A 23,845-nucleotide genomic window follows, 5' to 3' on the forward strand; every position below is an offset into this window, starting at 1 on the left:
ATGAGTTTTTGGCTTCTCTTACCTGTGTTCAGAACATGGACATCTTTAAAGTATTCTCCATCAGCTCCACAACCCCCATACATTATCACCTGCTCAGCAACCAAGGCAAAGGTCTGATTGTATCTACACACACACACACACGCACACGCACACGCGCACACCACACGCACACGCACACACACACACACACACACACACACACACACACACACACACACACTTAAAAGAGGTGCACTGTCAAGATTTTCATGAATAAAATCTAAGAAATCCCATAAATTGGAAAAAACTATGTTTAAGAAGTAGTGAAAATAGACGATCTACAAGCTCACAACGCTTGTAGATCTGCTGTTTTCACTAGTTTGGGTCCCGGGCAAAAGTCTAATTTCTCTTTTGGGTCTCGAGCTAAAAAGTTTGGGAACCATAGACTCTAGAGACATGTACAGTATGTAAACCAGGTGGCATGTCATTCATGGGAAGGCGACCCCTACACATTGCATACTCTACAATATATTCCCGTGTGGGATAAGTGTGGGATAAGGATTGTCATTGACATGCAAGCGTTACCGTGCAGAGGGCAGGGATCCTGTAGTCTTCACTGGAGTCCAGTTAAGAGACACTAAATGTACAGTGGAGAGGGTTAATGTTAACTGTGAGACAGGTGACACTACAAGATTAGATGGATAGACAGACAGACACATTAAGGCATTAACGACTTGTGATTTTTGCAAGTCGACTCGACTCAGTAAAAAGTTGAGTTGAAGTCGACTTTATCGTTTGATGACCAGATGATTAACTTAGTGTGCAACATTGTTTTCTCACTCAACTGTAAACAAACCAACATAAAGTTTAAGTGTATAGAGGGTATCTTCACATTTCTAAAGTGCCAATTTAAAGCAGATATGAGCAGTTTTCTGCTGACATAAGCAGGAATCATGCAATTGCTTATTTTAAACATTTATTTAAATTTTATTTTATTCAGGCGGCTAACAATGCTTCCTAAAGAAATGTTGTGTGTGTGACACTTCCTGGGGCTACAATCTGCCTCCAAAACTATTATTTTTATCTGTGAGAAGTTCTGTCATTGGTCGATTAAACTGGGTCACCCATACAAAATAACCGACCAATCAGGACCGCCTCTTGTTCTCGTTCAGATTGGTTGACCTGTCTGTCAATCCTTTTAGCCCTGGTCGGCTGGTTCATGCACCAATGAGCTGCTAATGACAGAGCTTCTTACAGATAAAATAATAGTTTTTTAGTAGTTTTTTAGGGAGCATTGTTAGCCGCCTGAATATAATAAAATAAAAATAAAAAATAAAAATAAGCAATTGCATGATTCCTGCTTATGTTATGTCAGCATGTATGCATCCATGCATGCATACATGCATATATACATGCATACATACATACATACATACATACATACATACATACATACATACATACATACATACATACATGCATGCATGCATACATGCATACATACATGCATACATACATACATACATACATACATACATACATACATACATACATACATACATACATACATGCATGCATACATGCATACATACATGCATGCATACATGCATACATACATGCATACAATGCATGCATACATGCATGCATACATACATACATGCATACATGCATACATACATTGGCACACATTTCATCCAGGTTTTTTCCTCTCACTCACATCACTTTGTCTGCTGACCTCACGCAGCAACGACATAAACAGAAAATAAACAAAAATACAAATGAAACAATTCACAGGAGGCAAGCAGTGATCACCCCATGATGTGCACTACTATGTAGTTTCAAATGCACCGCTTTTTTGAGTATAAAAAAGAAAAAGGACCTGTGTGACATGTGTGATCTTGGCAGGTTACCCCAGGAAATGTGCCAATCTCAACAGGAAACAAAGGTACATACAGACAGACAGACAGACAGACAGACAGACAGACAGACAGACAGACAGACAGACAGACAGACAGACAGACAGACAGACAGACAGGGCTGACCTGTGTTAAAGACCTTGAGGTCATCACTTGGCACGCCCCCTTGAATCCCTCCGTACACGTAGATGTTGTCTCCCACGGCAACGGCGCTGTGTCCCACGGTTCTGAGGGCGATGCCCCCTGTCGCCAGGAGCTCCCATGTCAGAGAGACTGGGAGGAAGGGCACATGCAATGAGTTATTACAGTATATTCTCATCGTGTTTCTTGTTTTGTTTTTAATAATGGTATTCTCTGATGATGGGTTCTATTTCTTTGCTAGGGCCTTTTCTATTTTTGCTCTACATTAATATGTTCACTGAGAATAGCCGATCGTCACAGCATGCCACGACGAGTTGTGAGCTTGATAGATAGCTCTAGATCAGGAGTGAGTAACTTTGCTCACTCCAGAGGGCCACAAAATAGCCGATCTACAAGCTCAAAACGCGTCCCACTGCGATGCGTTTGAGCTTGTAGATCTGCCAATTTTGCTATTTTTGAATTGGAATTTATTTTTTTCTTCTTTTTTTAAAATTTCAAATGCATTTATATCTTCTCATGTTAACTTTATGAACTTAAATACAAATACATGAAAAAATACAATAACATTTCAACACTAGTCATTTAGCTACTAATATCAGTCTATATTATAGACTGAAGTAATTAAAGCGGGTCATTTTTCCATGTTTGGAATTGTAACAGCTGAAATCAATAACATATCAGTACTCCAATATCAACCTGCGGGCCTCATTAAGTGAAGGTGGGGGACACATGTGGCCCCCGGGCTGCCAGTTGCCCATGTATGCGTCTAGATACAATATTCCTCAGAGCTCACCTATGTCAAAGCAGTAAACTCCCGGGAGACATTCTGTGGCGTTAGGTTTGGACACTCCTCCAAACAGATAAATCTTGCCTTTCACCACACTGTGTGGACAGAACAAAAGATGGAAAGCAACTGAGAATTGGTAATCCATACCTCAAGGACTGCTGTCAAGGTGCTCTTGAGCAAAGCCATGCACTTGTTGCATCATCTCTGTCCACTTCATCAAGCCAATTATTTTACAGCAATGGCAAATATTAATAAATAATGCTCAACATTCAATCATTAATAGCAAAATGACAGTTGATTTTGTGCTCAGATTTAAGAACAAGAAGATTTTTTTTTCTTTAAGAGATAGGGGACAGACAAATCAGCTCTGGGGGGAGGGGATTTGATCTCATGCTTAATTTATACATCTCACAAAGCATTGCATTTACATATTGTCTTTGTGCATTTTGTAGATTTTAGTGTGTGCGTGCGTGCGTGGATGAAGTCAAGTGATGAAGTAGTTTTTTTGTAATGGTGATACGTTGTTTGCTTGTGCACTGCGGGTACAGTTTACCAGAGAGTGTGTCCTTCTCTCGCCGAGGGTACGAGTCCAGTTTGTGGCATCACCTCCCACGTCACCTCGTCAGGTGACACTGAAAACGCAGCACATCACAGGGGAGTTAGTTCTCTGTCTGGGTGTCATTATCAAAATGAATACGCGCAGAGAAAACCCGATGGGCCCTATTTTCGCCCATGCCTTATCGCTAAACTCTTTTGCCATTTCTAACTATTTCGAAAAACATTTTTAAATATTTCAAATAGCTGATCTACAAGCTCACAATGTGTCGACGACTATTTGAAGTATTTTAAAATATAGCTCACACTGTCAAATCCGTAGTGTGAATTTAAGTGTGACGGGTCCAGAATCAGAATCAATCTTTATACTGTCACATCACATTACAAGTAAAGTGGGTGAAATTCTTGATTGTGTAGGCTCATCAATGCAGTCAAAATAAAATAAGATACAAAGTTCTCATATCGATTTGGCCCGTTTGAAAACTAGAGTTACAGATGTGTATACTGTCTTTTTGGTTCACTGATGGCTTTACAGCAGGGGTTCTCATCAGGGAATCCGGTACCCCTAGAAACGTTTTTCTCCTTTTTTATATTACCACTTGAACCTTATATTGTGAGAACTTTAGCCAAAAATTGCAGATCTACAAGCTCACAACGCCTCGCGCTGCGAGGCGTTGTGAGCTTGCAGATCGGCTATTTTTGGCAAAGAGGTTTGGTGTTGTGATAGAAATTGGAGACACCCTTTCACCTATTCTTGTCACACTGTCTGTGTATAAATGGGAGACGCTGCTGGGGAAATGGGAGGCAACACTTGGCATGCGTGTTGTCTCAGAGCTCTTGACTATGTTGTTAATAAATATTGTACTCATTGCACTCCACCCTCTAAGAATTCAATTCATTATATTAGTATAGTATGATGTTTGAAGAATTCTATTACAGTGTATAGAGGGAAAAGAGCAGACACACTTTATTAAGTATTGACAGTTCAAGTGGTTAAATATCTGACAACACAAATTGACATGAATCCAAAATGCTGTCAAACAATGAAACTATATGGAATCTATGAAAAGGTTGTGGGGGTCCCTGCTTCATCTCTCTCTCGACTAAGGGGTCCTTGGCCTGAAAACATTGAAGACCCCTGCTTTACAGTGTTGTGTTCTTATAGCATTCCCTCTGCACTGAGGATACTCAGATAGACAACGTACCAGTGAGCATGTAGAAGTCATTCAGGTAAAATGGCAGTTCCTCCTAAACAAATGAAAACGGTCAAAATCAGACTCATTGAAGAAACATGAGATAGAAATACATTGTATTCCTGCTAGGGATGTACCGATATGGAAATTCTTGGCCGATACCGATGTTTAAAATAACAATTTATTTAGTCAATGTTGAGTACAATAAAAAAGAAAAGCTACCCCTGTATTGATGGTGCACACTCCTCCAAACAAGAACGCTATGTTTCCGGCAACCGCTAAACCATGGCCACGTCTATAGGGCAGAGGAAAGTGGTAAACATATACCAGGTTGTTATTAATTGACCTGCAAAACTCATGCACAACTATCATGAGGTTGCATGCACACATGCACGCATGCACACACCCACACACACAGGGGTGTCGCACTAAATTCTGGGCCCTGGGTACAAGGATGCACTGCGGGCCCCCCATGAATGTTCTTCATAGGGTGAGGGGGTTTAACCCATTTAGACAGGGAACGCATTATTACGCATTATTTTGTGCTTTAACTATTGAAAAATAGCAGACATACAAGCTCACAGCGCGGCACCGAGTGCCGAGCTGCGAGCGCCGAGCTGCGAGCGTGTGGATCTGCTATTTTTGAAAAAAGTCTTTGAATGTTTCAAATCCTTATAAGGTTTTTTGAAAAACCCAAGTTTCTATGTCAGTGGTGCCCAAACTGTTTCATGTGAAGGACCCCCAAAATGATATGTATTTGGCCACGGACCCCCATCTCAAAATATTTAGTTCCAGGGACCCCCCAGAAGCAAAATTTGAGTTACAAATGTTCGCTTAAAAAATGCATATAATCACAGATTTGCGCACATTTTCACGACTTCTTCTACAAGCTTGCAGCTTAAAGTATAAAATAATTCCAGGCCCCTCCACCCTGGGCCCTAGTAACTCAGTCCCACTTCCCGTCCCCCTTGTGACGCCCCTGCACACACCCACACACACACACACAGACAGAGGTACACATGTACCAGGATTGTGACCCACCTAGGACACGGGGCTTCACCTTTAATGTCCTTTTCCATCCAATGACCGCTGGCTAAGGCCATCCTGCTGTGTCACACACACACACACACACACACACACACACACACACACACACACACACACACACACACCATGGTTACTAGCAGTGGCGTCAGTTCATAAAAAGCTAAGGTATGGCAACATGACTGGTGTCTAGCACGCGCGCCTTCGTGCGCGTGCAAGACACCAGTCATGTTGCCATACCTTAGCAACAGGCATGATACATTTATTTTAAGAACTCTATTGTTCCCCCCGTTTCTACGGTTTCTTGGGCTGGATATGGCAGCTTGTTCAAGTGCAGCTAAACTTGGCATGTTAGTAAACGTGCCGCAATTAACAATAATGAATTGCACCTGTGCAGCTGACCTACGGAAACCTGGGAATATACCATCTTGTGTGGAGAATATAATTATAATACCTTGTCATTAAAGTGACCATTTTGTAAAATGTTGTACTATTTTACTGTAATTTAACAACATCCGAACCAGAACAGATAGACAAAGAGACATTCATGGATTTATATTTAAAAGTAACTTTTATCCACCCCCTGGACCCAGGGTATGGCAGCTGCATACCTCTGCCATACCCAATTGACACCCCTGGTTACTACTGTGTATGTACAGACTGAGCCGTGACCTGTCCTATATGCCAAAGCATGAACCCTTCAGTACACGACGATATCCACACAGCTTCTTCCTCTGACTTACTGTTCTCAGTTCTACAGCTGTGCTCAAGTGTTGTCCTTGTGACCGCCCTGCCAGTCATCTGAGGAGGACTTTAATCCACAGGTGAAGTCACTCAGTGGAACCGCCGAACAAACTGTCTGTTTGTCTGGCCGCAAGGTTGCCTAGCAACGCCACTCCAAACAGACCTCCACGAGGATCCACAGAAACCTTCTGATTGGTTGAAAGGTAAACTGAGTCATTGACAGACTGACTGACTGACTGACTGACTGATTGATTGATTGATTGATTGATTGATTGATTGATTGCAGCAGTTGTGTCACACTGTCACACTAAGCTGTCACGCTAATCTGTCACGCTAATCTGTTACCCTTGCCTGTCACACTGTGACAGCCTGTCACACCCACACACTATGCTCTTTTACACCTCCTACAGCTTGCTTGATCAGCTCAAATGATGTCCAGCACACCTGAAACTCTGATCGGTTTGGCTGAGTGTCTCAAAGTGTACAGACCTCCTCTGCCCTTTTCCTCTTCACGTGTGCCTTGAAGAGCCTTTGCTTGTAAGTTTAGATGCAATTATGCTCGCCTGCACACAATATTTATCGTCAGTTAATGTCCGCCCCCACCATGTCTCTATGCATGTATGTAAATATCGTCGCTGTCGGCCAGAAACCTTGTATCTCCAAGTTTCAAATGTGTACGTTTTTTCGCAAAGGCTGTCGAACAAAAGTAGTGAAAACAGCAGATCTACAAGCACACAACGCCTCGCGGGCGTTGTCTTTAGATAAGTCTAAATAGTCAAATTAGCTGGTACTCTCTGCGGTCGCTACTCGAACTTAGGGAGTGGTACTTGTGTTTTTTTTCTGAAGCAGTGGTCCAGTCTGGGAGAGGCTAGAGCAGTCGAGTTCAAGTTCTTTTTGTATTGCCATTCATAACTTCACGTCAGGGATGCACAGCCTAATGACAATACTGTAGGCCTCCCACTGAGCAATAGTCGTTTTTTACACGACTAGTTTTTTTTTAGCCTTAATTTCACCCGGCTAGATTCCGGTTATATTCACACCGAAAATATACTTTGCAATTTATTCCATGATTCGATAACAATTTATTAAAAAAAACAACAGTAAGGTGCTTAACCAGGGACGGACTGGGACTAAAATTCAGCCCTGGCATCTTGGCTAGACCAGCCCCCACAACCAGCGCGCGCGAAGATACTCTACCGGTCATGGGCGGCACATTATGTAAATACACAAGTGTTTAATACCACAACTTTTACAGACAACAAAATGATAATACACAACTACACAATCCATAAATTGTTTAAGTTAGCATACAGTTCTCACCACCAACAAGTGGAGTATGAATATGATTAGTGCCAAAATGTGTCAGAACTTTGGCTATTTTTTATTTTTTTTATTTTTTTACACCAGCCCCCCAGCCCCCTAGCCTACCAGCCCACCGGGCAAATGCCCTGTATGCCAGACGGCCAGCCCGCCCCTGTTCAGGAGAGATGATCAGAGGAGCAGAGTTTTTACCACCAGCATTAAGACCTGGACTGAAGTATGGGTAGAGTTTCTCAGTGAAGGAGCAGCCAGTGAAAGAGTAGAGGTGAACTCTGGCCTCCACATCATAAAAGGAGACCAGACCCTCCTCATAATCCACAAACACTCCCACTTTCTGGACCTTCTCTCTTACAGGGAGGAGGACAGCACGGTCAGCAAGAGCCCAGTACTCATTTCCATTCCTCAACCTCATAGACCAGTAACCATTGTTGGGGGTCAGTGTGATCTGTCCCTTCCTGTTGATGGACTCTCTGGCCACTCCTAAAGTCCAGTCAGTCTTCCCTCTAACCTGAACCTCATAGTAAAACCTTCCTGAGGAGAAGCCTTGTTTTCCTAAGACATAGACACATGGAGAGAATCTCTCTTTGTTCTCTGGGAGATTCCTCTTTATGTTTCCAATACTCACTTGTTTTCCATTCTTAGACAGGATGAACCAGGGATTTGCTGTATCAGCATCCAGAGTCACATCCACTTCGTATTGCTGCATCCTCCTCAGCTCATCATCATTACACAGATTATCCATCTCTTGACGGAGTGTCTTCTCCAGCTGAGCCACAGCTTTCCTGAGTTTCCTCACAGTCCCCTCACATGAAGACCGAGGGACGTTGATCTTTGTCCAGTCCTTGGTGGGTGGAGGGGTGTTGATGGATGTGGTGTTCTGGAGGAGGTGGAGGTGGTCTTCAGTGTGTGGCTGCTTCAGCTCAGAGATTCTCTTCTCTAACTGAGCAATTTCTAGTTGAAGTTCTTTAATGAAGCCTTCAGCCTGTTTCTCTGTTGTTTTCTTCTTCTCTTCGATGACATTAATGAGCTCAGCCTGGCTTCTCTCAATAGAACTGATCAGAGTAGTGAAGATCTGCACACTGTCTGCTATCTCTCTGTCTGCATCTTTCTTACTGAGCTCTACTGAGTGTTGGACCTCCTGAATCTTCACTTGTCTCTCCTGGACCATCTGCTGAACTTCAGCCACTGGCTTTCTTTCATATTCTTCTTTCAACTTGTGAACCCTGAACTGATCGGCCATCTCTGCGAGAACTTTATTAACAGCGAATTCAGGTCTCTTGTGGAAGGCTTTGCTACACAGCGGACACCTGCACACATCCTCGGTGTTCCAGTGCTGTGTGATGCAGGTGTTGCAGTAGTTGTGTCCACATGGAGTGGTGATTGGATCAGTGAACACATCCAGACAGATGGAACACCGGAGCTGCTCTTCGGACAGGAGATTGCTGGCAGGAGCCATTTCTACGAATTGAGAATACAATTGTAGAAACGATAATAACTGGAACGAGGGCGTCCTTTTCAAGAGAGCGCAGTGGCTGTGTTTGATGACGAGGCTACAGTTCCAACGTTCCTTGGGTATCGTGTCAGCCTGGCGTTTCGCTCTAACAAGCTCAGCTCCTCTTCTAAGCGCTGAAGGTGTTTTGGAGGCTCAAGTGGTCTTCCAGCAGTTGGTGATGGCCAGTAGGGGGAGTGCTTCGTACCGGATGGTGTTCCCTCTGTCTGCGCTCTACTTTTATACCCAGGGCGCCTCAGTGCTTGCATCGTCACTGTGATGTCATCATGACGACGAGTTCCGTCAGCCATGCCCAAATAAGGAAGTCTCCTGAACTTGAACTCAGCATTTTGTGTTGAACAAATGTAATTAGGAATCATGACATTACACCACATCTCCACTAGCTAAAGAGTGCTGGGTTGCGCAACTCCGAAAATAGCTGATCTACAAGCTCTCGCAGCACAACATGTTGAGAGCTTGTAGATCAGCTTCAGGAGAGATGATCAGAGGAGCAGAGTTTTTACCACCAGCATTAAGACCTGGACTGAAGTATGGGTAGAGTTTCTCAGTGAAGGAGCAGCCAGTGAAAGAGTAGAGGTGAACTCTGGCCTCCACATCATAAAAGGAGACCAGACCCTCCTCATAATCCACAAACACTCCCACTTTCTGGACCTTCTCTCTTACAGGGAGGAGGACAGCACGGTCAGCAAGAGCCCAGTACTCATTTCCATTCCTCAACCTCATAGACCAGTAACCATTGTTGGGGGTCAGTGTGATCTGTCCCTTCCTGTTGATGGACTCTCTGGCCACTCCTAAAGTCCAGTCAGTCTTCCCTCTAACCTGAACCTCATAGTAAAACCTTCCTGAGGAGAAGCCTTGTTTTCCTAAGACATAGACACATGGAGAGAATCTCTCTTTGTTCTCTGGGAGATTCCTCTTTATGTTTCCAATACTCACTTGTTTTCCATTCTTAGACAGGATGAACCAGGGATTTGCTGTATCAGCATCCAGAGTCACATCCACTTCGTATTGCTGCATCCTCCTCAGCTCATCATCATTACACAGATTATCCATCTCTTGACGGAGTGTCTTCTCCAGCTGAGCCACAGCTTTCCTGAGTTTCCTCACAGTCCCCTCACATGAAGACCGAGGGACGTTGATCTTTGTCCAGTCCTTGGTGGGTGGAGGGGTGTTGATGGATGTGGTGTTCTGGAGGAGGTGGTCTTCAGTGTGTGGCTGCTTCAGCTCAGAGATTCTCTTCTCTAACTGAGCAATTTCTAGTTGAAGTTCTTTAATGAAGCCTTCAGCCTGTTTCTCTGTTGTTTTCTTCTTCTCTTCGATGACATTAATGAGCTCAGCCTGGCTTCTCTCAATAGAACTGATCAGAGTAGTGAAGATCTGCACACTGTCTGCTATCTCTCTGTCTGCATCTTTCTTACTGAGCTCTACTGAGTGTTGGACCTCCTGAATCTTCACTTGTCTCTCCTGGACCATCTGCTGAACTTCAGCCACTGGCTTTCTTTCATATTCTTCTTTCAACTTGTGAACCCTGAACTGATCGGCCATCTCTGCGAGAACTTTATTAACAGCGAATTCAGGTCTCTTGTGGAAGGCTTTGCTACACAGCGGACACCTGCACACATCCTCGGTGTTCCAGTGCTGTGTGATGCAGGTGTTGCAGTAGTTGTGTCCACATGGAGTGGTGATTGGATCAGTGAACACATCCAGACAGATGGAACACCGGAGCTGCTCTTCGGACAGGAGATTGCTGGCAGGAGCCATTTCTACGAATTGAGAATACAATTGTAGAAACGATAATAACTGGAACGAGGGCGTCCTTTTCAAGAGAGCGCAGTGGCTGTGTTTGATGACGAGGCTACAGTTCCAACGTTCCTTGGGTATCGTGTCAGCCTGGCGTTTCGCTCTAACAAGCTCAGCTCCTCTTCTAAGCGCTGAAGGTGTTTTGGAGGCTCAAGTGGTCTTCCAGCAGTTGGTGATGGCCAGTAGGGAGAGTGCTTCGTACCGGATGGTGTTCCCTCTATCTGCGCTCTACTTTTATACCCAGGGCGCCTCAGTGCTTGCATCGTCACTGTGATGTCATCATGACGACGAGTTCCGTCAGCCATGCCCAAATAAGGAGGTCCATGCATGTCAGACTGGCCTCCAAGTACACCGATCGATTGGCAATACTAGGTAAACATACAAACCAAAAACTAGAAATACTGTTCCTACCAAACAGTGTGGGCTCGCATGGAACACCATGTATGGTCTGTCAGTTGACGTCACAATGATGTCAGATACTCGGAGCAGGATCTCCATATATGGGCATAAAAGGCTGACACATCACTGTGACATCACAGTTGACGTCACAGTGATGTCAGATACTCAGAGCAGGGATCTCCATATATGGGCATAAAAGGGATTGTATTTATATGTTGTCAGACGACCAAATCCATATATGGCAGAGACAGATGGCGCGAGGTCGCTTTCGCCCTTGGGCGTCTTACTGGTTGTTATTTATATCAAGTCGCGCTTATTGGTGGTGATGTCACCAAGAACGCTGCTCCCTCATTGGCCCCGTTATTTTCAATGAACTAACCCACACCGGCGGCGTCAGACGCGCACAACCGCCAATCTGACGCCTCGTCTGTCGTGCCGATACGCCACTGTTCTATTTGTCCAGCGTTGCCGCGCGGTGAACATGTTCTCCCATGGTTCTCCCCACCGGGGGAAATGAATGTGCTGTGTGGTGGTAGCGCACCGCATCCAGTTGGGGATACCGCGCGGCACTTCACGTGCGTCGATACCGCGACGCGATGCTGCGCAGCCGCCCGCGTTCAGTGTGACCCGCGAGCGTCGGCAGGTTAGATAATCACACGCGAGCATCGGCAAGGTTAGATAATCACCCGCGTCACGGTTACTTTTACGGTTAGGTTTAGGGTTAGAGTTAGGCATAGTTTTACTGAGGTTAGGATTAGGGTTTGGGTTAGAGTTTGGTGGTCGATCCAAAGGGTGTTCGACCTAATGACATGTTACCGTTTTGAGGATATAACGATTTGGGAGAACATACGTTTGCCAGCTTTCAGCGAGCCCACCATCAACAATGTTCTCATGCAAATCTATGGAAACTGCAGCTACACCTAAGACTGCACCACCGCTGTGACCGTTCACATACTAAACTGCAACCCATAAACAATTTCAAGGGGTGTCCTTGGGTGCACTTGCAACCCTGGCCACCAGGCCATGGCCATTATTATTATATATTGCTTTTTTTTACTTTTTTTTACTTTTTTTTTTGTAATGTAACTTTATTTTATAATTATTAAATAAAACAGTGATCGTGGTTTGTAAAATGTGCGCAAAAAGAGAGAAGGGGCAAGTATTTCTGTTGTTAACTTGGCAGACTTGGCTGGCACTATGGGTGGTCTGTGAGATTAACACCATATAGGCATTTTACAGATTGAGAAAGAACACGAAATTAAACTGCAGCAAATAATTGATCAGTATGCAAGTGCCAAAAACCGGAGGCTGCAGTTCATTGTGTACTAAGGATGATTGCTTGATTGCTTGATGATTAACTTGATGTTTGGATTTATATGTCCTGTGCTGCCTCTGCCTGCAAAATATAAGTAAATGAATTTGCTCATGGTGTCTATTTATTTTTATTTTTTTACACCAGCCCCCCAGCCCCCTAGCCTACCAGCCCACCGGGCAAATGCCCTGTATGCCAGATGGCCAGCCCGCCCCTGTGCTTAACTGATCTCCTAATATTGGACTAACATAATTATAATATCCGTTGATCATTATTAAGTATAGTTTAGATCTAGCCGAGATTTAGCCAACTAATTATAGTCGCCGTATCAACGTTTATATTTACACTGAATTTAGACAATTAGATTTAATCCATATTTCAATAAACATTTCTTTAAAAAAACAACTCCACGTTGCAGAACTGATCTCGAAATATTGGTGTAAAATGATTCCAATAGCCATCCGATCATTACCCACTAAGCACGCCGTCTAAAAGTGGTCTAATAGACGTATAGATTTGGAAGTTTTTTAGTGGTCTAAACTTAGACTAGACGACTAATAGACTTCTAATAGTCGTCTAAATGTAGACGGTCTATATTTAGACGACTATTAGAAGTCTATTAGTCGTCTAGTCTAAGTTTAGACCACTAAAAAACTTCCAAATCTATACGTCTATTAGACCATTTTTAGACGGCGTGCTTAGTGGGTAAGCTATTTGTCTGGGTGTAGTCGTTGTATAGCCGGCTTTTCAACGCCTTTTTTTAAACCAATGTCAATATAAAGTCTTTAAAACAAAAATATACGATGAAATGAACTCCTCGTCTGTCAGTCAGACGGTGCAGTGCCGCGTGATTATGGATCCAACTGGGAAAGATGGATGGAAACGGCAAAGAGCGCTCGTTTTCAGTTATTGTCCACGACATTGCAAGCGGCCGGCGGAGCGCCGCGCGAGTTACGAAGCCGTGGTGAATGCAATCGTTATATTTACGGCCTGGGCAAGCGCACGATAAACGCCATGATAATTGGGTTTTGGTGCACCTCGCGCAGTCCAAGTAACTACAACGGAGCGCTCCCTACGTCCGGTTCAGCCAATCACAAGCTTCAAAAATGAGTCCGGGGCGTACACACACACACACACACGCACACGCGCGCACACACACACACACACACACACACACACACACACACACACACACACACACACACACACACACACACACACACACACACACACACACACACACACACACACGCTAACATTTAGTTTCCTCAACAATGTGCACTACACTAAAATGAACACAGGTGGGCAATGTCACCTTTTAATACGGCCAGAAAGTCTATACTATCATATCAGCATTGATGGCTGAGTGGATAGCGTCGCCGACTTGAGTGTCAGAGATTAGTGGATCGAATCCCACCGTTGCCCGCCGGCTGCTAACGGCGAAATGTAGACTTTTTGTATCCGGCTAATAGTGGTATATGTAGCAACCCGTGTAAATATAGCCGACTAAACAACTAGTCAAAAATATCAAATCTAGACCTTTACAACACTGATTTTCAACGCGTGGTGTAGAAGATAAAAACACGACTATTAGGCAACTAATACACCTCAAAATGCTTACTGGGCTACGTAGCAAATTGCCCCGTTAAAAACATCACAGTGCAAGACGTTTCTTTGGATAAACTCTAAAGTTCCCACTGAGCATTTTGAGGTGTATTAGTTGCCTAATAGTAATTAATCTTCTACACCACGCGTTGAAAATCAGTGTTGTAAAGGTATAGATTTGATATTTTTGATTAGTTGTTTAGTCGGCTATATTTACACGGGTTGCTACATAGACCACTATTAGTCGGATACAAAAAGTCTACATTTCGCCGTTAGCGGCCGTCGAAAGTAGTGAAAAGTAGGGCGATGGTGAGATTCGATCCAGGGATCTCCCACACTTAAGACGGCGACGCTATCCACTCGGCCATCAATGCTGACAAGATAGTAAAGACTTTCTGGCCGTATTAAAAGGTGACATTGCCCACCTGTGTTCATTTTAGGGTAGTGCGCATTGTTGAGGAGACTACATGTATTGGGCGCCTAATAAGGCTATAGCGATTAGATTACAATTATTTTGTTTAATCAATACGTATGTGGCGGGGGCGGCGCCGCGGCTGTGTTTGACTGTGTGTGTTGCTGTCAGAAATGTAATTCAGAGTAGCTGCAGTAGCATGCTGTCTGACAGTCTGACTCTGGACGTTTCCACTTTACAGTGAGTGACTACACACAATCACGGTAACACTCTACCGGCTTACCGCGCCTTAGTAGCCTACCAAGGATAACTTTTACATGGTCTAAAGATAGTCGTTGAAAAGCTGTATTTAAAACGACTACACCCAGACCGTCCAGACGTATACCTTATAGTGATGAATGGCTATTAAAATCATTTTACACCAATATTTCGAGATCACTTCTGCAACGTGGAGTTGTTTTTTTAAAGAAATGTTTATTGAAATATGGATTAAATCTAATTGTCTAAATTCGGTGTAAATATAAACGTTGATACGGCGACTATAATTAGTTGGCTAAATCACGGCTAGATCTAAACTATACTTAATAATGATCAACGGATATTATAATTATGTTAGTCCAATATTAGGAGATCAGTTAAGCACCTTAGTGTTGTTTTTTTTAATAAATTGTTATCGAATCATGGAATAAATTGCAAAGTATATTTATCTAGCCGGGTGAAATTAAGGCTAAAAAAAAACTAGTCGTGTAAAAAACGACTATTGCTCAGTGGGTTGCTGTCCGTGGTGCTGAGCACGATGCCTCAGTCCACTGGTGCAACCGTGCAACATTAACCTCTCACTGATGGAAAGTCTATTGTGAGACCTAAGCAGCTGTGGGGGGGGGGGGGCACTGTAGAACATGATGCTTCATGAGTGACTTTCTCATTCAGGCTTCAGTTATTTTAAGTTAGACATAATGACGTTGTGATGGAAACAGCTTTCAGCGAACAATGTGTCTTTCATCCTTCTATTCCATGCACAGTGTTTTTAATGTTTCTTTATAGAATAATTTAAGCATGTAAGTAATACTATGTATACGTGCCGCATGTACTGTATGTAAGTGTGTGTGTGTGTGTGTGTGTGTGTGTGTGTGTGTGTGTGTGTGTGTGTGTGTGTGTGTGTGCGTGCGTGCGTGCGTGCGCGGATCTGTGGGTGTGGGTGCGAGTTCGTCTGATCTTTGTTTGACATAATCAGAACTCATTAGTAATGAGTTCTGCTCTGACCTCATTCAGTGATAATTAGGTACGGTAGTAGCACTTTCTCTTGCACCGATTGCTCAGCCACCTGCACGTGCACCCTTATAGGTTATCCCAAGACGGAAATAGCAAGACATGCCATCTCCGGTTTACTTCCTGTATCTGTGTGAAGTGGGCAGACACCTTTTTAGGAGACGGGAAGCAGTTTGGAGTCTACGGATTTTTATAGCCTAATCAGCAGTGTTTTTAATGGCACCTGTGATTTTAAACATGTGATCATGCTGAACGCTGAATAAAACATAAAGCAACTCACCTCAACCAACCAATGTAATAATGTAAGACATACATGGGCAACTGGTGGCCCGGGGGCCACATACGGCCCCCACCTTCACTTAACGCGGCCCGCAGGTTAATACCGGAATACTGATATAACAATTCCAAACATGACCTGCTTTAATTCCGTCAGTCAATATTAGTAGCTTAATGACTAGTATAGTGTATTTTTTTATGTCCAATGTATTTGTATTTAGGTTCATAAAGTTAACATGACTATATAACTAAATGCATTTGCAATTAGATACAAATTTTACATTTCAGGATTCCAATTCAAAAACAACAACAAATAATTCAGGATTCCAATTCAAAAGAAGCAAAATTGCCGATCTACTAGCTCAAAACGCATCGCAGAGCGATGCGTTTTGAGCTTGAAGATCTGCTATTTTTGCTTCTTTTGTATGAGATACTAGAATGAGAGAGTAGGACGTAGCAATATGTAATGTGGCCCTCTGGAGTGAAGGGGGAAATATAGTGGCCCTCGCCATCGTCAAAGTTGCCCACCCCTGATGTAAGAGGTGACTGAAGAGTAGACTCACCTCTTCAGACTCCACCTAAACCCATAGCACTTACTGTAACACTCCCCCTTCCCTTAGTGACCACCAATGACCATACATAAAATTATATTTTATTTTATAGGGTTTTTTAAACGTTTTTTTTACTTACTAGTTGCGTGGTCAACTTTTTGTTATTGTTTTGTCTAGATTGATATTCCTATGCATTTGTTATACTGCTATATTGTTGTTACTGACATACCATCTTGCTTATTATAGTGATGTGTATTACCTGCTTATTGTAAGTCGCTTTGGATTAAACGCGTCTGCTAAATGCCTAAACTGTAAACTGTAATGTAATATAAACAAACCTAAATCGATTTAATTCTCTCTTTTTTTAAGTATCCACACAGTGTATATTTGATTCAATATGAATGAGCCACAGTCAGGGGCGTCACAAGGGGGAGGAAAGTGGGACTGAGTTACTAGGGCCCAAGGTGGAGGGGCCCTAGCAACTTTAACTATTGAAAAATAGCAGATATACAAGCTCACATAGATCTGCTATTTTTGAAAAGTCGTGAAAATGTGTGCAAATCTTTGAATATATGTATTTTTTAAGCGACATTTGTAACTCAAAATTTGCTTCTGGCTTTCTTGCTTCTTTGAGATGGGGGTCCGTGGCCAAATACATATCATCGTGGGGGTCCTTGACATGACAACGTTTGAGCACCACTGACATGGAAACATACTGTAGGTTTTTTCACAATTTTTCAAAAATAGCAGATCTACAAGGCACTCGGTGCCGCGCTGTGAGCTTGTATATCTGCTATTTTTCAATAGTTAACATTCATGGGGGGCCCGCAGTGAATACTTGTACCCAGGGCCCAGAATTTGGTGTGACGCCCCTAGCCACAGTGCATGAGGTTTCTCGCCCTGGATGACTTGCTGAGTTTGCATAATTCATGCACCACTGGGGTGCGTTGCGTAACTTGATCCCGCAACCAGCCGTAGCCTACTGAAGCAGTCACCTGGGAGCGTATATACGCTCTTAGATCACCTTGTAATATCACACTGTGTAAACCCCTGAGTGCAGCTGATTTAACTCTGAGTGTGTCTATTTGGTCACATTTGGTACCCTCCCAAAAAAGTGCCCTCTCCAGACCATGGATGCAGTTTTTACTATGGTGAGAGAAATGCAAATGCCCCTCTTTCCATGCCATATCTGAAAGCAACATTCAAGAGAATTGCCTCGTCCAAACTCTCCTGAACTTGAATGCAGCATCTTATGTTGAAATAATTGCTCTCACTGTGTAGAAATCCATGCCGTATGCCACGTCTCCAGTATTGCTTTTTTTATGCTTAGTTTAGTGTGGTAGCAAGTACTGAAAATAGCCGACACTCCGAGCTCACAACGCGTCGCGCTGCGACGCGTTGTGAGCTTGGAGGTCTGCTATTTTCAATATTTTCACCAAAAGGCCCTTTTAGAAATGTCAGCCCTTGCCTCTCTAACATTCTCTGCACGTCCCATACTGTCCTCTCAAGAGTGTTTTCGCAGATCTCAACACTTTCTCTTCTAGACTCAAATATGATCAGATATCAGCACCTCATACTTGACCTAATGAAGAAGACCAGTTTCTGGTCGAAACATGTTGGCTTTTAAAATTGTGTACACATGATTACCTTACAAAGTACCTTGACTTGACTACTGCTGACTCCTCATGACTCCTGATGTCACGCGCATATATACTGTACCCTCTATGGAAATTAGGGATTTGGGCCGTGAATCTATTCTATTCCAAATTAAAAGGGTCTATATATTGTGCCTTTCCAGAATGTCTGTTATACTTTCACACAGAAACACACACGTGCACACGCACACACACACACGCGCGCACACACACGCACACGCACGCGCACGCACGCGCACGCGCACACACACACACACACACACACACACACACACACACACACACACACACACACACACACACACATTGAAGGGTTAGGGTTAGGGCAAGGAGGACAGTGTTGATTTCGTCGACTAAAACTAAGACGAAAAATGTTTGTCGACTGTGTTTTTTTTTAATTAGACTAAAACTAAAACTTTTCAGGTGACTAAATTATGACTAAAACTAAATTTCATTTTATTCAAAAGACTATGACTAAAACTAAATCAAAATTTGCTGTCAAAAACAACACTGAAGGAGGAGGCATCAGCCTGTTTGCTGGCAGTTATGGGGTTCAGTGTCACACTCAAGGACACGTCAACTGTGTGTGTGCGTGTGAGCGTGCGTGCATGCACGTGTGCATGTTGATCAATGCCAAGGACACTGGCACAGGTCGTCCTTACAGCTTTCACATGCACACAGATGTTTGTAATGGATGTATATGACCAATAGGAGTAAGAATCGTGTGCACAGCCCCTTACAGTTCAATTTAGCAGACGCTCTTAATCCAGAGCGACATATAGCCTACAGTAAGCAAGGCGAACGTGAGGTAATGAAATGCATGGAAAAGGACCACAGGTAAACCGAGAACCTATTGATTCATCAGTCTAAACAGTGCCATATCAAAAGAATAATACTAATCTGTACACATTGAAACTATACAAACTGTAGGATGCCAGGTTTACACTTGAACCTGCCTACCTACCTGCCTGCCTGCCTGCCTGCCTGCCTGCCTGCCTACCTACCTACCTACCTACCTACCTATACCTACCTACCTACCTACCTACCTACCTACCTACCTACCTATACCTACCTACCTACCTACCTACCTACCTATACCTACCTACCTACCTACCTACCTACCTACCTACCCACCTATACCTACCTACCTACCTACCTACCTACCTATACCTACAGACCTACCTACCTATACCTACAGTACCTACCTACCTACCTACCTACCTACCTACCTACCTACCTACCTATACCTACCTACACTTACCTATACCTACAGACCTACCTACCTATACCTACAGTACCTACCTGCCTGCCGGCCTGCCTGCCTGCCTACCTACCTACCTACCTACCTACCTATACCTACAGTACCTACCTACCTACCTACCTACCTACCTACCAACCATCAATGTTACCATTGTGTAAGTAAGCTATCATTGTAGGCCTATATTCACTATTTAAGTCAATGTTTCCTTTAAATACAAGCCTTTCCTTTGATGTTGGGAACATGTGTCAAACAGTGTAAGTGACACTGATGACCTTGAATAAAATAACCGTAATAGGCCTACAACCAGCTTAAAGCCATGGCGCTGAATATGCAGTATCACATGTAACCAAATTGGCAATTGGATTGCTGCGTTCTAATGCGTTGATAAATGAACACTGGGGGTTTTACTGTAGTCACGTTTTGAACATGTTTTATTCACCGACCCTCTCTAGATACACGTGACTCACTCACTCACTCACTCACTCACTCTCTCTCTCTCTCTCTCTCTCTCTCTCTCTCTCTCTCTCTCTCTCTCTCTCTCTCTCTCTCTCTCTCTCTCTCTCTCCATCCCTCTGTTTATAGGCGTCTCTCTCTCTCTCTCATATCCCTCTAATCCGTCTGTTGCCAGACAGTTGCGTGCACGTGCATGAGAGCAGCATAGCAGCGTGTCAGCACTCAGCATCATTGATATCGCACCATCATGTCAACACGCCCCAGCTGAGCCTGAGCGCACGTTAACAGCGGAGGGTGGCGGTTCCTGCCTTCAAAGTAATTGCAGATTGTATTGTATTGTATTGTATTGTAGGCCTGTTGGATTTCCTTGTATTTTCTCTCTACAATGTTTCATTTATATAGTAATTAGTAAGTAATCGTTTAGATAGTGAGGTATCCCGTTAGCATAATTGTATAACCGAATCGAATAAAATAGGCATATTCAATCAATCAATCAATATCAGCAAAAAAAAAAAAAAAAAGAATGTTAAAGTCGCTGTCCTTGGTGCTGAACATGGTGCCTCACTCCAGTGGTGCAACAGTGGAGCAGCAGCTGGTGGAAAGTAATAGGCTACTATTACTCAAGTAGCCTACTTAATAAATTGTTATACTTCAATGGAGTATTTCCAGTTTTCATTAATGGTATTAATACGTTTACTTCAGTAAAACATGTCCTGTGGACTGAGGCACCACTGGACTGTTGAAACCCTTTATTTTATTTTTAATCTATGGTGAAACACTTCTTTTTCTTTTTTTCTTTTTTTCCCCTTTTATTTACTCTATGGTGAAACAATATAAATAGGGGCCCCAGCGATAGAAATACCATTACATGGTGGAAATTAAAATGGTTGAAAATCACAGAGACGTAAAAGTCTTCTCTTATGAGGGTGACAGGGGTCCCTGGATTTTATTTTGAAGTCCAATAACAGGAACCCATGGTACAACCAGTAGCAGTTGACATGACACACGTTCCTGACCACGCGAGCATCAAAAATCTGCATCCTGCCGGTGTGTGTGTGTGTGTGTGTGTGTGTGAGAGAGAGAGAGAGAGAGAGAGAGAGAGAGAGAGAGAGAGAGAGAGAGAGAGAATTCATCGTGTGTGGTGGTGCTGCAGCTGGTGTCCATCTTGCAGCGTTCAGCTCACAATCCCAGCAGCTGACTTAGATAGAGCTATATCGCAGCTGTGCTATTTGTAACTTTGATCTGTACTTCTGTATTTATTCCATCCTGGAAGGCCCGACGCAACCCAACAAGATCTCCACCCAGTATGGATTCTATCTGACCAAAGAGGACATGGTGATGATGGGAGCAGCCCCAGAGGAGACCACCACCACCACCGGCCGTGTGGTGGTCGTCAAGAAGATAGTCATGAAGGAAGGACCAGCGGTAGGTGGAGAGAACAGAACAAGAAGGAAATCAAATGTTATTATTATTATTATTGACCAGAGGCGTCAATTGGGTATGGCAGCTGCCATACCTTGGCTACTGGGGAAAACATTAAATGTACTTCTTAAAAATAAATTCATCATGCCTGTTGCTAAGGTATGGCAACATGACATGGTGCCTTGCACGCGCGCGAATGTTGCCATACCTTAGCTTTTTCTGAACTGACGCCACTGTGTACAAATGTGCACCCAAATGGACCTGCACATACTTGTCGGGTGTGGAAACCTTGTATATGTCCAAAACCGTTCGTTTTGTAACCTATTTGTGAAAATGATTGGAGCTATAGTGAAAATAGCAGATCTATCAAGCACACAGGCGTTGTGTGCTTGTAGATCAGCTATTTTCACTAGTTTTTGTGCATTGTTGTATGATGAAGCAGGGCTTTACTTTATGGAGGAGGGAAAAAAACATAGACACATTTAAAACTTGGAGATACGAGGTTAGCCTACAGTACTGCACGACACCTTTATAATTAAACATAGGCCTATTATATGTTTTCCCTTTAATAGAAATACAATTGATTAAGAATAGTAGAATACGCAGCTTATACAGTCCCACGTAGAAAGAAAGATGAAGGGTTAATTAAGGGTCCATTGGGTTACATTTGTAGCTACATAAGGCCTATCTCAGAGTTATTATTATTATTATTTAAAGCAAAGATGTTATGCAATTTTCCCTTTTATGCATTATAATTAAGAATTATTAAGAAATATATCAGACCCCATTATGCAGAACAGCATTCAAAGGTGTAAAAAAGGGCTATAGGCCTAATTATACATTTATATGGCCTTTATTATTATTATTATTTATTTTATGTATTTCTTCAGCAGAAAAACCTCACTATTAGTGAGGTTATAAGAGGATGGTTGCATTATGTCACAGCCCTCTGAGGACTGTGTGGGTCTGTGGGATGCAGCGGCGTCACTTCAGAAAAGGCTAAGGTATGGCAACATGACTGGTGTCTTGCACGCGCGCACCAGTCATGTTGCCATACCTTAGCAACAGGCACAATGAAATGTACATTTTATTATTTCCCCCTAGTAGCCAATGTATGGCACCTGCCATAGCTTGCCATACCCAATTGACGCCTCTGGGGGGATGCGATCATTCACGGCAGGCACTGTTGGGTGAGCGCAAAATGATTGTTTTTGAAGAAAGAAAAAAATAATCTCTCGTCTCGAAAAGAATCGTGAATGACGGTGATTATTCATCATCATCATCATCATGGAGGTTTTGAGCTCACATCGCTGACCGAGGAGCAGCGGTTGGGTTCTGTGTGTCCTGGTGCTTTATACGGGCTCATTGAAGCCAGTCTAATGTCTTTAGGACGGATCCATTATCCATTACATAACGAGAACTCCCTGTCTGGTTGGTAGGGGGCGGGGGGGGGACTGCACTAGGAGAAGCCTGAGTGTTGATTCAACCCTTTTTCATATCAAGGAGGTCCATTACTATATTATTTTTTTTTAAGATTTGTTTTTTGGGCTTTTTATGCCTTTATTTGATAAGATAGTAGACTGACAGGAAATGGGGAGAGAGATGGGGAATGACATGCGGCAAAGGTCGTCCGGATCGGGAATCGAACCGGCGACGCCAGCAGGCATCATAGCCTAGTATGTGGTTTGATTGATTGATTGATTGATTGATTGATTGATTGATTGATTGATTGATTGATTGAAGACTTTATTAGAAGTTTGCATAGGAAAAGGTACAGTTTCATGACGGTACAGTTCACTGGTACAAGGTCTACCTAAAGGAGATCCATGAAAAGACTAAGCTTATTTCCACAGGAAACCATTTAAGTATCTCATATAACATTGAATGACAGACGAATAGAACACAGTACTATGCAGTAGATATGTAAATAAAATAAAATGAGAGAACAAAAAAGAAGAAAACAGTAAGTCTAAACAAACAGTAAGTATATACAAAGAAGGGGGAGGGGAGGGGAGGGTTGGGCTAGGTTAGTGTTTTTTTTTACCAGTTGCGAACGGCTGCTGCCTGTAAGTGATTTTTCAGGGCAGTTTTAAAGGATGATAGTGATCCACACTCCTATGGTATGCGCTTTGACCACCAGGCCAGCGGGCGCCCCAAGGAGGTCCATTATTTATTGGGTATTTGAGCCGTGGACCACCATTTGATGAGATTTAGACCCAAAACGTAGAATATTTTGCTATA

At 43.1% G+C, this 23,845-nt stretch overlaps 3 protein-coding genes across 3 annotated transcripts in view; 1 reads left to right on the forward strand and 2 right to left on the reverse strand.

Annotated features, from left to right (window-relative positions):
- LOC308299947 (uncharacterized protein) overlaps positions 1-5,674 on the reverse strand; it is a gene marked incomplete at both ends in the record, with an annotated part of 24,338 nt that extends 18,664 nt beyond the window's left edge. Inside the window, 8 exons of the mRNA XM_080743723.1 lie at positions 23-123; positions 565-616; positions 2,022-2,168; positions 2,830-2,918; positions 3,377-3,455; positions 4,584-4,626; positions 4,794-4,866; positions 5,613-5,674. Coding sequence (XP_080599849.1) covers positions 23-123; positions 565-616; positions 2,022-2,168; positions 2,830-2,918; positions 3,377-3,455; positions 4,584-4,626; positions 4,794-4,866; positions 5,613-5,674 — 646 coding nt within the window. The remainder of the gene's footprint in view (positions 1-22; positions 124-564; positions 617-2,021; positions 2,169-2,829; positions 2,919-3,376; positions 3,456-4,583; positions 4,627-4,793; positions 4,867-5,612) is intronic.
- A 1,013-nt stretch (positions 5,675-6,687) lies between these two features.
- Positions 6,688-10,950, reverse strand: LOC308299948 (zinc finger protein RFP-like; the record flags this gene model as incomplete). Its single annotated transcript, XM_080743724.1, has 5 exons — positions 6,688-6,728; positions 7,788-8,520; positions 8,563-8,721; positions 10,126-10,341; positions 10,717-10,950. 5 exons carry the CDS (start codon positions 10,948-10,950, stop codon positions 6,688-6,690), a joined length of 1,383 nt encoding a protein of 460 aa, XP_080599850.1.
- Positions 10,951-20,735: 9,785 nt separating this feature from the next.
- The window catches only part of mfsd14ba (major facilitator superfamily domain containing 14Ba), a gene marked incomplete at both ends in the record, with an annotated part of 29,670 nt that continues 26,560 nt past the window's right edge, over positions 20,736-23,845 (forward strand). The window contains 2 exons of the mRNA XM_080743725.1: positions 20,736-20,784; positions 21,456-21,607. Coding sequence (XP_080599851.1) covers positions 20,736-20,784; positions 21,456-21,607 — 201 coding nt within the window. The remainder of the gene's footprint in view (positions 20,785-21,455; positions 21,608-23,845) is intronic.

Source organism: Nannobrachium achirus (genome assembly GCF_963921795.1).
Source record: "Nannobrachium achirus genome assembly, chromosome: 15".
NCBI lineage: Eukaryota > Metazoa > Chordata > Actinopteri > Myctophiformes > Myctophidae > Nannobrachium > Nannobrachium achirus.